A 22,500-nucleotide genomic window follows, 5' to 3' on the forward strand; every position below is an offset into this window, starting at 1 on the left:
ATGAAAGATTTTTGATGAAGAGAGAAGGAAGTTTTGGAAAGGGAGAGGGAAAGGAGAGAGGAGGAGGGAGAAGGGAAAAAGAAAAAAAACAGGAGAGAGGGGAGAAAAAATAAAGATCCGGCTTCTCTCTCTCTCTCTTCTCTCTCCCTCAACACCAACAAAAACTTTACACACCAAATTAGTTGCGCCCCATAACTAAAATTTTCCAGTGCCCCTTTTAATAATAAAAAGTTCCATCAAAAAACACCCATCTGCCCCCACCACAAAACCTTATTATTATACTACTACCACAGAAAACCTCCACATCGTTACAAAGCTAGAACCACCACCCCTTTTACATCATCAGCATTTTTTGTACATTAAAAACCCCCCGCCACTACTACAAAAAAAAAACCCCAATCGTCATATTACTACTATCACAGCAATCACATCGTTATCAAAATAAAAATGCCATCACCTTTTTGTATCATCATTCCTTTCCTCCGATGTCTGTTCTGTTCTTTTTCAAATTTTTTTACATATCGTCCTTTTTTGCTGTCCTGCTTTTTTCTCATACATTTTCTACAACTGCCCGAGTTGTCTCTGTTCTTTTCTCATACATTTTTTTCATGTCGTCCGATTTTGTCTCTGCTTCTTTCTCATACATTTTAATGTCTGTCCTGTCTGCCTTGCTTCTTTTCTCATACATTTTACATAGCTGTCCGTGTCTGTCTTGCTTCTTTTCTCATTAATTTTCTAATAGTTTTCCCATGTCTGTCTCGCTTTTTTCTCATAATTTTCTAATATCGTCCGATTTCTTCTCTCTTCTTTTTCATGCATTTTCTACTAGTCTGCCCGATGTCTGTCTCTGCTTCTTTTTTCTACTTTTTTCATACTGTCCGAGTCGTCTTGCTTCTTTTTCATACATTTTCTTTATTGTCGTCCTATGCCTGCCTTGCTTCCTTTCTCACACAATTTCCACAACGAAACATTTTTTTGGGTACTTTTTTCCATAAAATTATTGACCAAGGGATTTTAATTGTCTTTCTCTTAAAGTCAAATGAAAAAACATCTTAATTAATCCACTCAGCCCAACCCATTTCGCCATTAGTTTGTTCTACTCAGGGTACTGGTTTTTTTGTCATTTCTTTTAACGACCACCCTCTTTGTCGATTTTCCCCACATCGTGGGGGTAGGAGAACAGACGTGACATGTGTGATCAATTCTTTTTTTCCACCCGTTCAATAAAAAACAAGGCATCGATTTCTCTGAAAAAACGGAATTTGGGGGAAAGTCGTATGACGGAAACAGGTTGAATTCAAATTTCAGTTCTTTGGGACGTTTTTACTTTGTAAGTTTAAGCGACTTTTATCGACCGTTTTTGGGGTTTTTTTTAGCATGAAACGTTTTTCCTAACTTAAAAACATGTTCGTTTGTACCGAAATGTCTCATTTTGTGTAAAAAGATACCTGGCTTTCTCACTTGTGTGTGCATGGGGGAGCGAACTAAATCTTATTTGGGCCATGAAATGTTAATCTTACCTTTTATATAGAAAAATTTACAAATGCGATTATATTTAAAAATTAAACCCCCGGATCGCGATATTCTTATTTTTTCTTTTGGAAGGGGGTTTTTCATTCATTAAAAAAATATAAAGGGAATACTATTTTAAAAAAAAAAACTCATGTCAGAAAAAGGGGGTTAATTCTCTTACACCCCCGTCCACCTCAAAAATCCTTCCTTTCTTCGCTATGTATAGAATAGAAAAAAACACGACCATTTGGGGGCCCTGCTATAACAATTTTTTTGTGAGATCGTTACAAACGAAGTACCCCCTAAAAACAAAATACTTACGGGGGGGACGTGGTTTTCGATAGGGGGTGCCGATTCAGAGGGAAATTCTTAAAACATGTATATTGTAAAAACAAAAGAAAGAAAAAAAATTAAAAAACGATTATTTTTATAAAAAAAGGGGTATATCCTTTCTCATTTTTTTATTTTCAAAATGCTGAATCCATTTTCAAAAAAGGATGCGGTGCCGGCCCCAAAATCCCCCCCAATCACCACGCCCCTGCTCATAATTTTTTTCTCTAAACCCCGGGGGCTATGATATCAGAAATTTTGACCCAAGTCCAAGTGTTTGCCCCTCACAAATTTGGGATGATGTTTTAAAAAATGTCCTTCCGGTTTGATTTTTGCTTTTTTGGTCGGACAAAAACACGAGTCAGGGGTCCCTGAATAATCACCACTCCTCTACTTTCGTTTGGTGAGAAATAAAAAAGGGGACTGTCAACGAGCTCGGGCGGGGAAGGGGAAGGTAACAAATGAAATGGAAAAAACACTTGTGTGGGGTATTGGTTTGGGTATGTCACTCGTTTTTGGGGGGAAGTTCAGGGGTTCGAGCCTCGCTTTTAGTCCGGGAAAAAGGCTCTTTACTCAAATTCTCTCACCAACTCAAAATTAGAACCGGCCGCCCCGTGTTATCCCGCAAATAATTTTTTAAATCGCCTCAGATGCTTATGCCCCTTCCCTTGTTTTTTTTGTTTTGGTCCCCTTTGTAAACCGCTTGGATGTTTGTGGATTTGCGCTATATAAAATATTTGGGTTTTAAAAGTTCCTTTTGACCTTTTCCTTTTCAAAGGTGACGACCCAAAAGCTAAATATCATTCAAGAGACTTCTGGAAAAATTTCAAAGAGGAGTTAAAATTTCAAGGCAGAAAACCTAATGACCGTTCGGTTTGACCCACAATCGCGTCTTCGATTTGCCGGAATTTTTGGAATGAGCTGATTTTAAAGATCACCGGCCCCGAGATGCCCCAATTTTTCCTATCAACAATTATGGGGCCCTTTTGGGCCGGTGGGAAGGGGAAAGCCCGGCCTTGCAATACTCAAAAATTTTTGAAACGGTGGGAAAAAGGGGTTTAGGATGTAAAGAGGGATGGATGCAAAAAAATTTAAAATGAAGAGAAAAAAAAAAATGAATTTTAGGGGAAAAAGGGGAGTTGGGGAATGTGGTTTTGGGTTTTTTTGGGGTGAAAGATCAAAGTTTTAAAGATGGGAAAATTTGGGGGTCATTTTTTCAGAAATGAGAATTCACTCAAAATTGCCTTGAAATCTTTTATTTTTTAATTGAAGAAAAATCGTTCGTCCGTCAGTAATTTTTCAATTGGAACATGTAAAAAATTGGTTGTTTCCTTTTTTCGAAACTAGATTATTGGGAAATCCCTGCTTGTCAAAATTGCATCAGGCTTCTTTAAAAAAAAATAAAACTCTGCAAAACATTTCAGCAAGATTTGTTTTTGGAAAAAAAAAATTTTTATCAGCAACCCCCCTTTTTGGCCCTCCACTGGTTGCCCCTTGAAAAAGGCACATTTTAAAACAGGGGTTTTTTTTATAATTGTTTTACTGGGATAACAGGATATCTCACAGATCACGGGGTCATTGAAATTTTTAAAAACACTTTAAACATATAATGCCAACGAAAATTTGGAAAAAATCAAGAACAAAAATTTTGGGGTTGATCTTTTCTTGTTTCGGCCCCAAATTTTGGAATGAACTACCCTGGGCGAGGGGGTGCAAGTCTTTGCCCCTTTAAAAAAAATCTCAAGACACTTTTTACAGCATTTTATTTTATTGACTCTATAAACTTATTTGGCTATGAATTTTATTTTTATTTTTTTTTTTTTCACTTAAAATATATTTTATTTTTAAATGCCCAAGCTTGTGTTTTCCGAGAAGACTCTTTAAAATGGTTTATTATTATTTTTTTTTATTTTTTTTATTATTTTATTATTTTATTTTTATTTTTTTTTATTATTATTATTTTATTATTATTTTATTTTATTTTTTTATATTAAATTTATCTTATTTTTATTTTATTATTATTATTATTATTTTATTATTTATTATTATTATTATTATTATTATTTATTTATTATTATTATTATTATTTTATTATTATCATTATTATTATTATTATTATTATTATTATTATTATTATTATTATTATTATTATTTATTACTTACGCAGGCAGTAGCAGAGGAGTGGAACATTATTTATTATTTGATCTTTTCCCATGTTGATATGATCAATATCTATAATGTCACACACTAATTTGTTTAGGATAGAACAAACTTTCTTTTGATGAAAACAGACAAGGAATATGACAAGTCTTATGTGCGATTTATTGATTTTAAAAGTGGTGCGTCTCAGTATACTTTGCGAGTTAGTACAGCCAACCACTTGCCAATTATAAAGGAAATGATAAGAATGAGTTTGAAGAAGAAGAGGAATTAAACAAACCAAAACAAAACCCAGAAACACGTAACCCTTTAAGGCGAAATTCGATCTTACTTTGACCCAACACCAGATCTTAACGTCTTCATCAAAAGACAAGTAACGGCAATGGGATTATTTACAGACAATTGAAGTCGGAGTCGCGATACCCTTATTGCTCTCCTAATTGAAACCTTTTATTCTTCATTAAAATAACATGCATAGAAGGAAACAAACAAACAAACAAAAATCAGCGTCGCTGTTAAAGGGTTAAAATAATTGCAGCATTGTGCAACAAACTGCGTGACAATCCGTGACTACACACAAGCGTGGTCTCCTCGAACTCCTCGGGACAAAAAAAAAGTTTGAGGAAACCGTACATTGTCTTGGCGTCTGATGATGTGGGGGGGGGGGGGGGAGGTGTGGTTTCAGCGGTATGGTCTTTGCAATTCTATTCTCAAAGAAAACCTTTTTCGAAATTCATCGTGTTTTGTGGCCGGGAGCAAGCCACCTCTCCCTAGCTCAATTTGCGGCGCTGTGCTGCGGCTGACATCTGGGACCTTTTAATTGAGAACACAATGGGCTCATCACCTGCTTTCTACATGTGGATATTTCAGCCTAATACAAAGTATCATTAAATTGAAATGGAGAAAAAATTAAGCTAAAAATTTTATAATTCCATGGTAAAAATCTTGAAAAATGAATTATGACTTACATCGTCCGTACATCGTCCGAAAATGAGATGGCTTTTCTTCTATCTTCCATTTTCATTGTCTGCTCTTGTTTTCTTCCAGCTGAAGGGAAAAATCAAAGGTAAAAGAGGAAATACAAGTTATTTTTTTTATAATTTAATAAAATATCTACCACGAAAGTCAAAGCAAAAAGATGAAAGTTTTTGCACCTGATTTAGTTTTGTTTGTCACTTCTTTGATTTTCTGATGGAAGAATTTGTCATTTTTTTCTTTGCAGGACATTATATAGTGACATTGTTCATTTATCCAGTCTTCTTTAGCTTCGTTGCATTTTCTTTTTATCTGCCTGTTCAGAGTCTTGTATTTTTCTTCCTGATTTTTGGCCTTTCTTCTCTCATTCATTAGTTCTAATATCTCTGGAGTAATCCATTTCTTCTTCTGCAACTTAAGTGTGGTTGGAACATTTTCTTCTAATGATGCAGCAACACTGTCTTTAAACTGCTCATATTTCTCTTCTATATCTGTTAGTTCTCCAAGCACTTCAAACTTGTTTTTTACTGATAGTTCAAATTTTTCTTGTATCTTCTGTTCTTCCCGGAGAATGTCTAGTTGGTATTTAGGTTTAGCCTTTGCTCTTTGCAGATTTTCAATTTAACTCGTATGGGGCATAGCACAGGTATACGATCGCTGTTACAGTCAGCCCCCGGCATAGATTTGGCATACAAAACTGAGTTTCGGAAACGTTTGCTGATGAGTATGTAATCTATTTGGTTTCTCACTCCATCACCTGGACTTTTCCATGTCCACTTCCTTCTATTGTGGTTTGTTGACCAAGTATTTGTGATTGTCAGATCATGTTGACGGCACCATTGAATAAGACGGTCACCTCTGTCATTTTTGTCTCCCAGACCATGTGGGCCCACAATATCTTCTATTCTTTCTCGGCCCACCTTGGCATTAAAATCGCCCATGATCAGTTTCATGTCTGAAGACTTAAACTGATGCATTGCTTTATCTATTTGTTCATAGAAATTTTCCACTTCTTCATCATCGTGACTGGTGGTTGGGGCGTATATTTGAAAAATATCAAAATCAAAAGGTTTTGCTTGTAGTTTGATTGCATTACTCTGTCTGATATGGGCCAGAATCCTTTGACTGCTCGCGCCTTTTTATTATCTAGTATAATTATACTAGATAATATATATATATATATATATATATATTATATATATAATATTATATATATATATATATATATATATATGTATTAATACCGGATAGGGAGACTTTTGGTACCCCTATTAGTTCATTTTACAGTACTTTACCAATAGGGAGACCAAAATCCGGTCCCCCTATTGATTTGACCTCTAGCACATTCACTTTTCTATTTTTAGTTTAAGATTGTCAACCCAACCGTCAAGGATATATAATTGTAAATCATAGTATTGAAGTTATTTGTTAAACACCACAGTAAGAAGAGTTATGCCTAAATTTTCACGTTGGTCAATAAGGTGACCGCCTGAAAAAAGTACAATAGGGTACCAGTGTTTTCATCGATATATTTCAATAGTGAGGCAATATATCTTTCCGAAATTTTCTCTAAAATTCTAGAGCATTATATGGATTTTTATAGTAATGAAAACCTAATATAAAATTGTGTGAAAGTTGATGAACTGAGGAATGAACAAGATATACGAATTATAATCTATTTTTAGAAACAGATTTATCGAATCTTGGTCCGGATTCTTATCTTGGTGACAAGAGACAAGCAAACATAGTAACTCTTTTTTTCGTGAAACGTATGTTTAGTCAATTTCGCGCATAAAGAGGCACTCGGCACTCACTCACTCTGCAAGTCGGTAGTAGGTGGTTATCAGTTATCAGCTCGGCCTTTAGTTCTTAGTCAAACGCTTCATCAAACCCATTATTGAGTAGCATGTTGATGCCTGATGCCAGTTGAAGCCATCTCGACGTCGTGAAATGGAGCATCTTCTGTCATAGCAGTAGAATCGTCAGATGCCGCATTTAAATCCTCCATTCCAGGCGTTGCTGTTGCCATATCGATCTTCGAAATGATTTGGTCTAGACGTCAAGTTGACTCGTTCTATGTCTGAAGAGATTTTAAAGTGCAATACCTAACATTATAACTTGATCTACAAAAGAGTCTTTTTAAATGAACCGCTGTGTTTCTATATTTTTCAAGAACCAAGGATATCTGATAACCACTGACTACTGACTTACAAAGAGAGTGGCCGACGGACGTCCTCTCTATAGCCGCAAGTATTTTTTCGTCACTTGCTGAGTTCCAAACTAGACGTCTATGGCATCGTGGGGTAAATTGATGCTGGAGGCATCATTGAAGAGACACCGAGATAATTATAATGGTAAGTTATTGGCCATTCTTATTACATCACAGTTGATTTAAGATTTTCAATAGGGTAGACATCACACACCGATTGATGATTGTCACTTGTCAGTCAGTCATTTGGAAGTGGAGTCAGATAATTCGGGAACTTCTGTAGACTGTAGATTCACACTAGTGAGTAAGATCTGTCGTTTACTACTAATACTACTACTACTACCACTACTACTTTTAGTTTTAGCGCTATCCAACTCAACACTTCTCGTGTTTATTTTATTTTGGCAAAACTAGAATGGATTTTTGAAAAGAATATAAAATAATTTAAACTTAAACCTGTCTTTGCATCTTGCTTTATGCATACAGTATGCCATATCACAGCCATCACAAAATCATAGTTTAATGTTGAGAATATGCTATTTCTTTTGTAACTTCAGATCAGAGAGATTTGAGCTTTAAAAATCCTGAAAAATGTCTTGCTGTCAATCCAGACAACCCTTTTGATGTGATCTATGATGTTAATGGTAAGAATGTAATTTGATGAGGAAATGAATAACATTGAGGTACACATAGTTTGCTTTTTTTTTTTTTTTTTTTGAGTCATGATGTGTAATACTATTACAGTCCACTCCGGATAATTGCAACTCATTTAATCGCAACTTTCGGTTAATCACAATATTTCCTAAGCAATGGAAATAATTCTATATAAAAGTCACTGGTTAATTGCAACAAACTTCGGTTTTTTAAAAAGTGGTAAATTCAAGAAATCAAACAGTATATCATGATTAAATTTCATCATGGATGAAATCGTGACAGGTTGAAGAATCGAGAGTGAGCAGGATTTAATGCTACAGTAGTGTGTCACCACTCTGTTAGAGTCGAAAGAGGGCGGGGCTCTGCAGTATGGGTTTGTGACGTCATCGGTGGCCATTAAATAGAAGAGGGGTGGGCTGGTCATAATCTTGACAACAGGTTATAAATGACAGTTATAAAGAGAGACTGAGCGATATCCTTTGTTTTAGGATTAACAACTGTGCATTGTGACCAATGAGTTTGGTGAGAGCTTATTGTCTCTCATTAAGGCTAATCTCTTTAACTCTGACAAATGTTGAATTGTTGAGAAAAAAGATTGAAACTTCTTCCAATCTGAATAAGATATCGGCTTGCTTCATAGCTGCTTTTGGTTGACAAATCTACACGGGGCTGCCATATGGTTTTTGTTTCAATCAAATTGCTCTATATGTGGTTGACTAAGAATATTATTTACTGGTTTGAGTTGACAATAAATGTGTAAAATGTTGAAATAGTGGACAGGAAACTGAATTTCGGTTAATCCCAACATTTTCGATGATCCCAAGGTATTGCGATTATCCTAAGTGGACTGTACCTGAATCTTGAACGAAAAACTATCATATGGATATGATTATAGACAGATTGGTTTCTGGAATTATATTTCCGTCCTCCCTTGCCAACTCTGACGTTCTTGAAATTTAAAAGAAAATAGCCAGAAGGTTTCGGACTTAATTTTCTTTTTTTTCCAAAGGACAATAGTCATAAGGTAAATAATTTTTAAAAAATCCTTTTACAGCATAAGATGGCATGATTTTTTGTTTAAGAGTTTAGAGAAAAACTTGCACATGATAGTCTTCAGCTTTTTTTTGTTGTTTTTATTTTCTATATAGACTCCAACTCAGAGCCTGAAAGTGATGCAGAACAAAGTTCCATATCACATGATTCATTTGTGGTAAGTATGTACATTAAAATAAAATCATAACATTTGTATAGCGTTTATCCACAGTTGGCACCATGCTCAAAATGCTTCACATCACCATATTTTGTGGTGGACAAAACACATTTGCCACAAAAGATGAGACCTGCAGTCTGTTAGGCGCAATACAATATTTCAGGACAAGGACAACACTGTTTTACACCAGTGAGATCTCCTAGTTTTTTGTTGTTAAAAATTTTTCTTTGCAGTGGACTTCGCCAACAATAACACTATTTTAAACCTTCCTCGTTATATTTTGAAGTGATATTCATTGATGAGCCATTCACATTTGAAGTCGTTTGTTTTTTATTTGACAAAATGTGAAAATGATGCGTTTCCAGGAAAAATTAAAATAGCTTCTGTTGGGATTATACTTTTGATCTCGCATTTTGTCCAAATTCTCTTGCATCGTAATGTTTATCAACTTTTTTTGTTAACTATATTGCAGTTGCAAGGTTAGGAAGTTCATATTGTTGCAATGACAACCGTTTATATGTCCAGAATCGTAGTGATATAAAAAATTGTTTTGTAGTTGTTGGTCCTGGTGTAGGATTTAAAGAGTTGGTTAAAAACGGTTTACTGAAACCCTGGTTGGTGTATCTATATTTATCCAAGCACAGTTGAACATATTAAATACTTAGACAATATGTCTGCCTTTCTCAACTCTTTTTTATTATACTTGCATTATTAACCAGCTAATTGTTTAGTTGGATTATTAAACAATGGCTCTTCATGTTTATTGTCAACATGAATAAATTGATTGATCTGTCATCTTTTCCACAAAATATACAGGGTCCCGATTTTGTTGCTGACTCCGAGTCTGATTCCTCTACGTACTCTGTGAGGTACCCAATGCTGAGTACATCATTGTCTCTGGAACCTAGTGCTCATTCCCCAACTCAGTCAGAGCCTCATCCACAACTATCACAGACTGAACCTCGTTGCCAGTCTGGGACCCAGGTTCAACCCGAATGCTATACACTTGCAAACCAACGTGTTACGTGCAATGGTGAGTCATTTTTTTGTCATTCTTCTCCTTTGATATTTGTGGGATCAATTTTAATTTACCCATTCCTTTTAAAAGAAAACTTCCACCCCCTCCATGGTGCTGCATTTGTGTTATTGCATTTTTTTCTGTTTTGGCAGTGCTGCGTCGCAAAATACGCTACCATTTACATAACAAGCACAAATCCAAATTTGATAGGGTGGACATCTTAGAATCTGAAACCCCAATGTGTGAGTGATATCAGTGAAACCAGCCATAAAAATGTTCATGTTTATTTTATTGGGGTTTTTTTTGTCTGTAATAGACTTAAATTGCTTGTATTGTAAGTGTTAAAATGGTTTTTTTGTTACAACCCATCTATATATTAAAACTGTTTCTTTGTATTTCTATGATGCTTAAGGCTTTTTTTCACAGACCAGCTGGAAACTTAACGAGAATCAGAGTAGATAACATTTTTATTAATCTTGCAACCTAAACAGTATATGATGATTGGGAGCATTTAAAGAAAAGCACATTTTCTTTTTAATTTGTCGGTACTAAAATTATACTTTGATAATGTCTGCTGTGCTACAAACCCTTTTGACTTCCAGGTTCAATATTTTTCTTTATTCTAAAATTCTTGGGTGTCCTTTCAATGACAACTGAGATCATTAAAATTCAGCTCACAACATGATGTGTGTAGATTTGATGAAAACATATGTTCGAGTTGAGAAGCAGTGTTCACGAACTTGCTGATCGTTTTTACTAGCATTTATTTTCCTAACTTACCTGTGTCAATTAACAAAGGCAAGACTCAAATATTTTCTATCTGAACAGTGTGTTTGTTATTGAAATATTTCCGGCATATACATGTCATATTTCATTCCCACAAAATATAAATCAGGATTAAGTTGTCTGGGCATCAGCATCGTTCAGGCAGTTGGGGGGAAGTCTTTAAGGAATTAATGAAGCCGATGCTCAACCGGTCTGGAGGACGTTTGATTGATGTCGGCTGTTTGTTCTGCCAGCCGGTGATGTTTTCTCACTCCCTCAATGACAAAGAAAGTCATTGTTATGACTATGAACTATAGTCTATTATTACTTTTGTTACTATATTAATTGTTACTTATTGCCGCTACTGTTATTATTATTATTATTATTATTATTATTATTATTATTATTATTATTATTATTATTATTATTATTATTATTATTATTATGATATTGCCTTCATTGCATTCTATTACTATTATTGATATAATTAATTTCTGATTGTTGTAAATAATTTATGTGAATTGAATTTTGTCGATTGGCCAAGGGCCTACAATAAACTTAAATGAAATGTTAGTCTTTGGATAGGACTTGGGTCTATTCTTGATTGCTTTTCCGCCTGGTCGAGTGAAGCATTTGGAGTAAATTTTGTTGCTCAACGTAAAAAACATGACGCTTACCATTCCGCTGATACTGATCCCTCCAAGGGGTGGTTGGGGAAAAACCTAAAATTCTTTTGACATTCTGTCTGATTTTTCGCTGAAACAACAAAGGACAATCTATGTATTCAGATGAGACTTCAATGTGTTACTATTCCGATTTATGTTCATATTTTGATTATAATGAAGAGGGAACCCTGAACCCAGTGAAGTGGGTGGATTGATCTATTTATTTCTATTTCAAAACAAAAATATGGCGTCTTTTCACTGGATTTGTTATGTGGCAGAGGTCTCCACAAATCTAACATACCTCTTCCAAAGGAATAGATGGTAGAAAAGTATATAACAAGAAGGAATTATGACAGTTACTTGTCCAGGCCTTAAATATTTGGAATGCTATTCCTCTCTATCGCTGTCATGTAGCTGATGTGCATACGATCTGTCTATTGATTTATTTTCATAGTTCATAGCATGATGTGCTTTATTTTCTTCTTTTTTTTTCCAGAGAAATACAAAAAGCCAAGGAGACCCTGTCCATACTGTGGACAGTTGCAAACAAAACTCTCAAGGCATTTGATGAGGAAACACAAAGATGAGACAGAAGTTACAGAGGCCATGAAACAGCCTGTAAAGGAAAGGGATAGAACAATGGAGATTCTCAAGAAAAAGGGCATTTTTTATTCAAACACTAGAAACAATTCAATAGTTATGCGTGAGAGAGCACAAGGGTCACATGAAGTTGTTATGTGTGCTGGCTGTAAGGGGTTTTACTCTGGACGAAGGGTTTATGAACACAAAAAGAAATGTAGTACTGAGCATGCTCTGTGTACTGGGGTTGTAAAATTTTATCCCGTGGCTCCCAATGCAAGTAAAGAAATAAAGGAGAATATTCTTGACAAATTTCGGAATGATGAAGTGGGAAATTTGTGTCGATCAGACAAAGCTATAGTATTGTTAGGAACAAAATTGTGGAGTAAAAGTTCAAAGAAGGAGAGAAAAGTTATAATGAGTGATTTACGCATCTTAGGAAATTTGATTTTAAAAACTAGGAAGAGAACAAATCAACCTTCTTTCTCTGGAGAGGACGTGGTGAAGCGTTGTAACTTTAATGAAATATCGCAAACCATTTCTGAAATGACTTTGAAAGAGGATGGGACATTGAAAGCAGGCTTGAAGCTTTCAATTGGATTTATATTGAAAAAGTTAATTAATTTCTTAAAAGGGGAATATATAATGCAAAACAAAATGGAAGAATCCGCAGAGATAGATTTGTTCAAAGCTGTCCTGGATTATAATTGGGATAGTATTTTTTTTACAGCCAGAGTTCAATGTGAAGCAAAGAGAACAAATTTGAGAAAACCCAAAGAGATGCCATTAGAGAATGATATAAAGAAGCTACGGCAATTTATTACTGAAGAGATGGTCCGTATTTGTGAGGATGATTATCAATTATTTGATTCACATATGTTTGTTAGGCTTCGCAATGTCATCGTAGCTAGGCTTACAATGTTTAATGCGAGGAGAGGCGGAGAACCCGCAAGGATGTTGTTAAAAGACTGGAATGATGCAGATTCAGGTGTATGGGTTGATCCCCAGCTTGTACAACATGTCACTGATCCTCTGGAAAAAGCGTTACTTGAGAAGTATAAGCTGGCCTATCAGTCTGGAAAGGGAAGCAAGATGTTGGTCCCTGTGTTGATACCCAATGACACAATTCAGCCTTTAAGGAAACTTGCACAGGAGCGTAAAGCTGTTGATATTTCAGACAACCCATTTCTTTTTCCAAATACAGGAATATCCAAAGATCATGTAAGTGGTTACATTGCCATCAAATATGTCACTTCCTTAGTAAAGGATTTAGAGAAACCCCAGTTGTTAATAGCTGATAAATTCAGGCACCGAGCTTCGACATTATTTGCCTTACTTGATGTCCCACAACACGAGAGAGATGTCTTCTATCGACATATGGGACACAGTGAATCAATCAATCAAAACATTTATCAGTGTCCACTTGCAATACGAGAAATAACAGAAGTTGGTCATTTTTTGGGTCAAATTGATAACTCAGCATCGGTCACTGGGGAAGGAAATTGTAACATTGAAACAAATGACTTTGTAGTGAATAGAGACTCAAATGCAAATTTTGGAACATCCATAGTAACAGCTGCAAATCAAGAAGAAATATTTGATGGTGAAGCAGGAGTGCCAAATCAGCTTACGTGTTCTTCAAAACAAACTGAACCCAAGAGGAATTCAAGCAAAAATCGGAGATACATGTCATGGTCAGATGAGGATACAGATAGAGTCAAGTCATATTTTAAAAACTTTGTCGAAGATGTTTCAGCACATGGTTCAAGGGGATCATTACCTAGAAAGTCTGAAATTATTCTGTTCTTAAAACACCACAGGGTATTTTCACAAAAAGGAATCCCTGAAGGTACACTAATTAGTTTGGTGAAGACAAAGATTTTTAATGAAAGAAATAAATATAGAAGGGAAAGAGCGTTTCAATCGGTGTAATGACAATCATGAATTTGATTTGTATTACATTCATTGTATTGTATAGTGTTATTGACATATTTTGGGGGTTTACAAAAACGTTTTATCTTTATATAGTACAATCTGTTCATCATTGCAATATCCTTTTTTATATTATATGAACATTCATTTGCTCAGCTTGAGAGACAAATGCTTTGTAGAACCATAGCTGTCAACCGTTCTGTTAAAAACGGATTTGTTCCGTATTTGACTTCCTGAGTCAGTAAGTGCTTATTTTTAGTTCAAAATCCGTATTTTGTAATTTTTGACTAATTTGTGGTAAAAAAGCCATGTGAGCCTAATGAATTATTATTATTGATCCATTATTATTACTATTACTACTACTACTATTGTTGTTATTATTATTATCATTATTATTGGTGTCCAGTGAGAGCATAATCTCCATTTGTGTAGCTCTTTAATTTGAATTATGCCTCTATCATAAATGATTTTCAACAATTAAAAAAGTTCCATTCGTTTATATGACGCCTGTATTTTACTCAAACCTTTCATAATGTATTGGAGATTTGCATAGGATATGGATGTTAGCCTCGATATACTTTGAATATTCTAAGACAGTATTGATACTTTCACTATTTGTTACAAATATTATTTTAATTAAGAATAAAATTAAATCCACCTTTTTGATTGGAAGGTATTCAATAAGAAAATCAATTGCTTATATTGATTAAAGATGACAATGATTATTTCCCTTTATTAATTTATGAAATATATAAATTTAATCCCTTTAAAAACATCTTCATCTGATTTTAATTTTTTTTTTCAAGCAAGCTTTTGTAACGGTTTAGGTTCAAGAAAAATAAGTATACTCCATTTTTAGGTGTGTTTATCTTGTCAAAGTAAAGAAGTAGGAATTCTCTAATATTTAGAGGTGCATTTTACTATAACTACTATTATAGTATACTACTTACAGACCATTATGTTGCATGAAAGAAAACATATATGCAATCGTCTACTTTTTATCTGAACTCACCTAATTTTTACCCCAAAACGCCCTCTCAAGTGATGTACCAGGTTGGTAGTTATGCATTTCTAACCATCTTAAGTTATTTCATTTATTTTACAATTGTGCTTCTTGTGTATTGGTCCTTATCAAAGTTGAGGCAGTTGAATTCTTTCTTTATATTGTCCGTTCTGAATTTTGATCTCATTGTGGAAAGCTCCCATAGCGGGCAGGGAGGTACACACTGTGTCTTCTATCCCCTTATATCTGTTTTCCAACATGCTTTCAGTCTTTGTCTTGGAATGAGATTACTTGTTTTTTTCCTGGCCCTCGCCGGAGTCCTAGCTGGGAGGGAAGCAGTCAAATGCATATTTATTGTTTTGGGAGATGATATTTTTTTCCTTGTAAATCATCTCTCTGTTATGTATTATTACTATATTTGTTATTTTTTAATGTATAATGTAAGCATTTGAGTGTGTTCCTCTTTGTTGGATTTTGTTCTTGTGTCCGGATAAGACTTATAGGTGATCTCAAACTAAGTACATTGGTGATACGCTCTTGGAATCTACATCTGATCCCTATTTGTTCCCAGTTCCCCTATGTCTTACTTTCTCTTGGATGCTTCAACTGTAATTCTAGAACTTTTTACTATCCAATTTTCTTCCTTTTTACTGGCGCTGATATAACCTAAATGTGTTGCAAGCGCCGTAAAACCCTTAAAAACAAAACAACAATCATTGTGGAAAGTGTCATTTTAACGATTCAAATGTGCTGGTACTAAACCCGATAATTGAGCAACATTTGGACTAGCCTCTGTCATCTCAAACTTGTTAGTGTTAGTAATAGTAATTAAAAAGGCTGACTTTTATATGTTGCGATTCGATGAAGGGGGGGGGGGGGCTTCGGCACACATCGTCCCTCATCCCGGGCCAAATGAGCGTTCCTTATTTTATTTTTTAAAAGTTGGCAGCTATGTAGAAATATCTGAAAGAATCAGATATGGCAGAATAAAAAGTCTTTCTACTAACCCTAACTTAATTGGCCAATGTAGCTTTATGTTCAGCATTTTCTAGATACCTAATGTAAAATTTCACTATTCTTTTTATGATAATTTTAAGAGTTGCAATCTTTAGAGGCGACTGTCAAGAAATGACACCTCTGTGCATTTAATTTCATTCTTTCTTTATCCCCTCATCCTTAATCAGAATAATAATAATTAATAATGAAAAAAAATGCAGCAACGACAGCTTAGAACGGCATAAAGTGCTTAAGAATTATTTTTTTTTGCATTAAACTTTATTCAAACGATTTTCAACACTTTTGCTTCACAGTTTATGCTTTTTAACAAATGCAATTAAGCAACTTACCAGCAACAACATATTGGTTTGTTATCATTTGAGGGTTTTATCAGTAAAACTGTTTCTATCCTTTTATGTTGCACTGTACACATAGCAAACTTCATGCTTTTATTTGGTGACCAAAGACTTATGTGATACAGTGGATGAATGTTTGTGATGGCTTTTGGAACTGAAATAAACCTGCAATATGATTTGTAGACTTCTATCGTTATGTATCATTTTTCGGTCAAATGTAAATGTAATTTTACACGAGCTTGATGTATCATAAAACCCACAATGAGCTCAACGTGCAGCTGGTAGTACATTTATATGGACACGAACAGAACAACGTTGTTACAATTCAGTAACGTACTCCAATTAACACAAGTGAGACTGTAAATGAGACTTTTACAATGACTCTGCATCGCCACAAATATAGATTCGAACCCTGGCAACTCGGGCGTCAGACGAACTGTCTACCACGAAACCAAAGCAAGCATTGTGCAAGTTAAAGTGAATGAGATGTTGATTGAAGCCGTTCATTGTGTCCATCAGATCTGCTGTCCTATCCATCCAACTCCATTCACTGGGTGGGGTTCCCGACTTCCCATAATGGGCAGGGACGTACTCGTTGCGTCTTCTATCCCCCTATGTCTGTTTTCCAACTTGTTTTCTGTCTTTGTCTCGGGATGGGATTACTTGGTTTTGTCCAGGACCTGGCTGGGAGGGAAACAGTCAAATGTATAGTTCGAGTTTTGGGAGATTATATTTTTCCCTTGTAAATCATCTGTCTGTTATGCTCTTTATTGTTTTGTTTACATATTATTTATGCTTTGTAAACATTTGAGTGTATCCCTCTTTGTTGGGACCTGTGCTTGTGTCTGAATGAGACGTTTAGGTGATCTCAAACTAAGTACTTTGATAGTGGGCTCTTGGAATCTACTGTTTCCTATTTGAAACAAATCCCCTTTGCCTTACTTTTTCTTGGGTGCTCTAATTGTAGTTCCAGAACTTTTTACTATCCCATTTTCTTCCTTTTTACTGGCGCTGATATGACCTTAATGTGTTGCAAGCGCCGTAAAACCCTTAAAAACAAAACAAACCAAGTCCATTCAGTGGTATACAACAACAACAAATAAACTCCTCTGCCTGGTCCCTTCTATCTCTGATCTTAACCTGGGTCGTCAGGTTTCTAAAGGGGTCGGGGACTGCAAAAACAATGGCGCACGGAGCAACTGGGAATATTTTTTGCCGTGTTTGAGTCCCAGGTTATTTCCCTGAGCGCCCCTTCTGAGGGATGGACCTTCCCAGGAGTTAGTAAATGCGTTGCTCGGCCACTTCACTCTACGCACACTGGGACTGGGATAAGCTTCGACACTATGGCCATGAAGCTCTTAATCTTAAGGACTTACTTTATTTTAGACAATTTGGTGGTAGCTCACTTGAAAATGCACTCTTAGGTATACACATATATAAACATATACTGGGCTCCCTAAAAGGGTTTTTTAATGTGGTCTCCCTAAAAACATGTTTTTACCAAATGTCTCCTTAAAGCTACAGAAACACTTAGTAAAACATTAGGGGGACCGAGTAATTTTCTATATACCATTGTGATCATCAAGCATCAGAATTGTGTTCATAAATCATTGTAGGGAATCAAACTATACTCATTTGAACAAAGATTGAACAGTTTAATCAATTTGAACAAGACATATGCTTGGTCCTCCAATTGGTGCATTTCACAGTGGTCACCTTAATAGTGGATTGATACTTATATATATATATATATATATATATATATATGTTATAAAAATACAATGGAAAATGTGCCACACGCCTAGTTAAAAACAAGGAGGTCATCGATTAAATGGTGGCTGTTGAGTAGGGTGTCCCGTAAAGCGCTTTGAGGACATTTAGTAGGCATTGCTCTATACATATGCACAATATTTTTTTTATTTAAATGGAACAAAGTCATGCCTTGTTAAAAGCTAATCATTTGCTTGTGAAAATGAGTCAAACAAAATTATAAAGGTGCCAAAGAGATAATAAAATGATATCTCAAATTCAATATAATAATAAAATAATAATAATGCTGAAAACTTATATAGCGCTAAAACTCCGAGACACCAGACTCTAAGTGCTTAAATTACAAATTACTTTGGCTGAAACATAATCATTTACACACACACGCACATACACACACACAAACACACACACGCACAAACAACACACAACACAAACCAAACCTATCTTGCTTCTCATACCATCTAATAAAATCGAAACAGATATGTTTTAAGCGAACGTTTAAAAATAGACAAAGATTCTTTTTCACGAATGCTCTGTGGTAAGGTGTTCCAAACAGAGGGTCCGAATTGAGAAAAGGATCTCATTCCAGCATTTTTCCTAATTCGAGGGACAACTAGTTTTGTGGAATCACTGGCCGAACGTAAGGGGCAGGGTTTTAAATATCTTTCAATTAGTTCCGAAATGTAGAAAGGGGCAGTGCCTTCAAGACAACGATACGCTAAAACACAAGCTTTGAATTAAATCTTTTTCTCAACAGGCAGCCAATGCAGGTCATGAAGCAGAGGTCCAGCAGAGTTGCACCTACGCTTCATGAATACTAGTCTGGCAGCGCTGTTTTGGACAAATTGAAGACGTCTCAGATTATATTGCGAAACGCCAAACAACAGAGCATTACAATAATCCAATATCGATAGTACAAGGGACACAACCAGGTGCTTGGTCACATCCTCAGATATGAACCGTCTAATGGAAGCAATCTTTTTTAGTTGGAAAAAGAGAGATCTAACCAAATTATCAACCTGATGCTCCATCGACAGTCCAGAGTCTAAGAATGTACCAATGTTTTTCACTTTGTCAACAATTTGAATGGAGGTATCCCCCAAGTTCAAATGTGTTTCACTTTTCCACTTCCTCTTCCCCACATACAGCACCTCCGTCTTATCATTATTCAGTTTCAGTCTGTTCTCATTCATCCATTTCTTAACACTTTGGATACAATTTTTACTATCGGCTGATACTTCTTGTAAATTTCTCGTTTTGGAGACGCAGTACAATTGCGTATCATCAGCGTATTGATGGTAAGGCAGACCGAAATTTCCGATGATTTTAGACAGAGGGCCAACGTACAGAACAAAAAGAACGGGTCCAAGTACTGAACCCTGGGGAACCCCACAATCAAGAATGATTTCCTGAGATCTATATTCATCCACCGTAATAATCTGTTTACGATTAAACAAATATGATCTAAACCAATCAAGCGCCATAAGTAATTTCAAGACTTTTGAGAAGAAGATTGTGATCAATAGTATGGTAGTGTGTAGTTCGCCTAACCGGCAGCCGTGTTGTTATTTCTCTCCCGAATTGTGTGATTTTTATTGATTTCTAAAACAAAAGTCTGGAATATTTTTATACAGTCGTTTTAATAAAGTTTTATTCTACATTGTGATATATATTTCTCGGAAATTCATAAGAGGATTTTTAGATAAATTAACATTTTAGTGGTGTAGATCCCATTGTTTGAAGTATTGTACTAGCCATTTATTGTTTACACTTACGTTAAGATTTTTAGTCACGATGTGCCATATCTATTTTTATCCTTATTACGACAACATTTATTGGAATGACACAGAATCGTCTTGGTATCACGGTAACAATAATAGCAGTAATAGCCAGCGGCTACGACCAAGTCGTGGTGGTGTGCGGAAACGAAGAAAAATAAATATTCAAATAGGTCACAGACCACCGCCCTTTCATACTAATAGAGCACTCAAAGTACATAACACACAACGGTGCCCAAGGTCTCTGATCAACAAACCACTCAACGACACTCACAACAACATGCCAATAGTAAACGACACATCAACATATCAACAAAACATAATGACAACACCTGATCATTTTGATGATATGCAGGACTTAAGTAAACATAATGAGAACGTGGCTTGTGAAAATAAGACAATAACAACAAAGGGGGGAAGAAGGGTCAATATGAGGCCAAATGAAATAAAAAGAATCAATCACCAAATCAACTCAAATCATAACACGCTTAAAATAGCAAACAGGCAAACTAACAGTGACCGTAATGGTGAACCGAGAAACATGTTGAGAACTATGACCATAAACTTTCAAAGTTTAATTCCAAAACTACCGGAATTTTGGAAATTGATATCAGAAATAAAACCAGACATAATCATAGGTACGGAAACATGGCTACATTCCGAAATAAAGGACAGTGAAATATTTCCACCAGAGACATATTTCAACGTGTTCAGGAAAGACCGAGAAGATAGGTATGGTGGCGTGCTGGTTGCAACAACAACGAACCTCTCAGTAATAAAGCTTGACATTCAAACAAAATCAGAATCGGTGATCGTAAATATCAAAACAGAACAAGGCCTACTCACTGTGGGCGCTATGTATAGAACACCTTCAAACTCAACTATGGAACAAATGACTGAGATAACACGCTGTATTGATAGCCTAGACCCGAAAAATGTACTCTGGTTAAGCGGAGACCTGAACCTACCTGATATCAATTGGGAACAAGAAAAAATAATCAGTTACCAATATCCTTCATTTATAAACCAAGCATTTATTAACAAATTGCAAGATTTTGGCCTGAGTCAAATAAACAAAAATCCAACAAGGGGTACAAATATCCTCGACTTATTTATCACAAATCGACCAAATTTAATTGTCAAGTGTACAACCATTCCAGGCATTAGTGACCATGACATCCTCATCACGGAAAGCACTATCAAAGCAAACAAAATCACAAAAAAATCACACCCTAGTACTATTTGGAAAAAGGCAAATATCGCCGAAATGCGGACAGAAACTCGTCTTTTTAGTGAAAACATAATTAATCAACATCTAGAAAGCACTGAGGATGTTTGGACTGCCATCAACGACCACCTAAACAAAATGATGACCAAACATGTACCAACGAAGAAAAGCTCAAGGAAATTTCACCAACCATGGATAAACACCACCGTCAAACGATTATCTAGACGGAAACAAAAGGCATGGAGCAGAGCGAGAAAGACCAACAGTAAGAAAGACTGGTACAATTATGCCCGACTGAAAAAAGAAACACAAAAAGAGAGTAGAAAGGCCTATCATAATCATGTTAAGGAACTTGTTAGTGAAGACTCAAACAAAAAGCTCTGGAAATTTATAAAAAGTAGGAGGTGCGATTCGGTTGGTATAGCGCCCCTTGAGCATGATCGTGTATTATACTCTGATGCAAAGGAAAAAGCAGACATACTTAATAACCAAATCTGCTCTGTTTTTGCTTCAAAAGCTCATACCAAAATTACCACTCAACAACTACAAGGCGAAGAAAACGATTCCAACACTATGGCCGAAATCATCAATGTGACAGTAGAGGGCGTTTCCAAACTCCTCGCCACTCTAAATCCAAAGAAAGCATATGGCCCAGACAAAATACCATCCCGTCTCTTAAAGATATTGAGTAACGAATTTGCACCTGCCCTCACACATTTGTTCAAACTCTCTCTTGAAACGGGAGACTTACCAATTGTTTGGAAGCACGCTCTTGTCCAACCCATCTACAAGAAAGGTGATAGAAAAAACTACCGTCCAATTTCATTAACCTGCATTTGCTGCAAACTGTTGGAGCATATAGTGAGATCCTCAATAACTGAATATCTCGAAACTAACAGTATTTTTTGTGATGAACAGCACGGATTTAGGAAGCACCACTCATGTCAAACTCAACTTCTATCATTAACACATGATCTGTCAGCTGCTATTGATAAAGGTGGTCAAATTGATCTAGTACTACTGGACTTTGCAAAGGCCTTCGACAAGGTCCCTCACCATCGGTTAATCCAGAAATTGTATGACGTTGGTATCAGGAACAAAACCTTACAATGGATTGCAACTTTTCTGGACAATCGCACCCAACAAGTTCTTGTCGACGGCGAGACTTCCACTATCGGGATGGTGACATTGGGCGTACCTCAGGGCTCAGTCCTTGGGCCCGTCCTATTTTTAGTGTACATAAACGATCTTCCACGAGGTATAAGGTCAAAAGTGCGCCTCTTTGCTGACGACACAGCATTATATAATCAGATAAAAACAACAGACGACTGCAAAACACTAAATGACGATCTAGCTAAAT

The 22,500-nt window shown here is 35.8% G+C and overlaps 2 protein-coding genes across 3 annotated transcripts in view; both read left to right on the plus strand.

Annotated features, from left to right (window-relative positions):
• LOC144960241 (NXPE family member 4-like) overlaps nucleotides 1-22,500 on the plus strand; it is a 384,922-nt gene that overhangs the window by 48,212 nt on the left and 314,210 nt on the right. The window lies entirely within an intron of this gene.
• On the plus strand, nucleotides 6,762-17,829 carry LOC144960442 (uncharacterized). Its single transcript, XM_078893524.1, has 5 exons — nucleotides 6,762-7,331; nucleotides 7,744-7,830; nucleotides 8,989-9,050; nucleotides 9,867-10,083; nucleotides 11,995-17,829. Exons 1-5 carry the CDS (start codon nucleotides 7,268-7,270, stop codon nucleotides 14,007-14,009), a joined length of 2,445 nt encoding a protein of 814 aa, XP_078749650.1. The 5' UTR covers nucleotides 6,762-7,267; the 3' UTR covers nucleotides 14,010-17,829.

This window comes from Berghia stephanieae, chromosome 15 (assembly GCF_034508935.2).
Source record: "Berghia stephanieae isolate SIO BIC M18660-M18661 chromosome 15, UCSD_Bste_1.3, whole genome shotgun sequence".
NCBI classification, from domain to species: domain Eukaryota; kingdom Metazoa; phylum Mollusca; class Gastropoda; order Nudibranchia; family Aeolidiidae; genus Berghia; species Berghia stephanieae.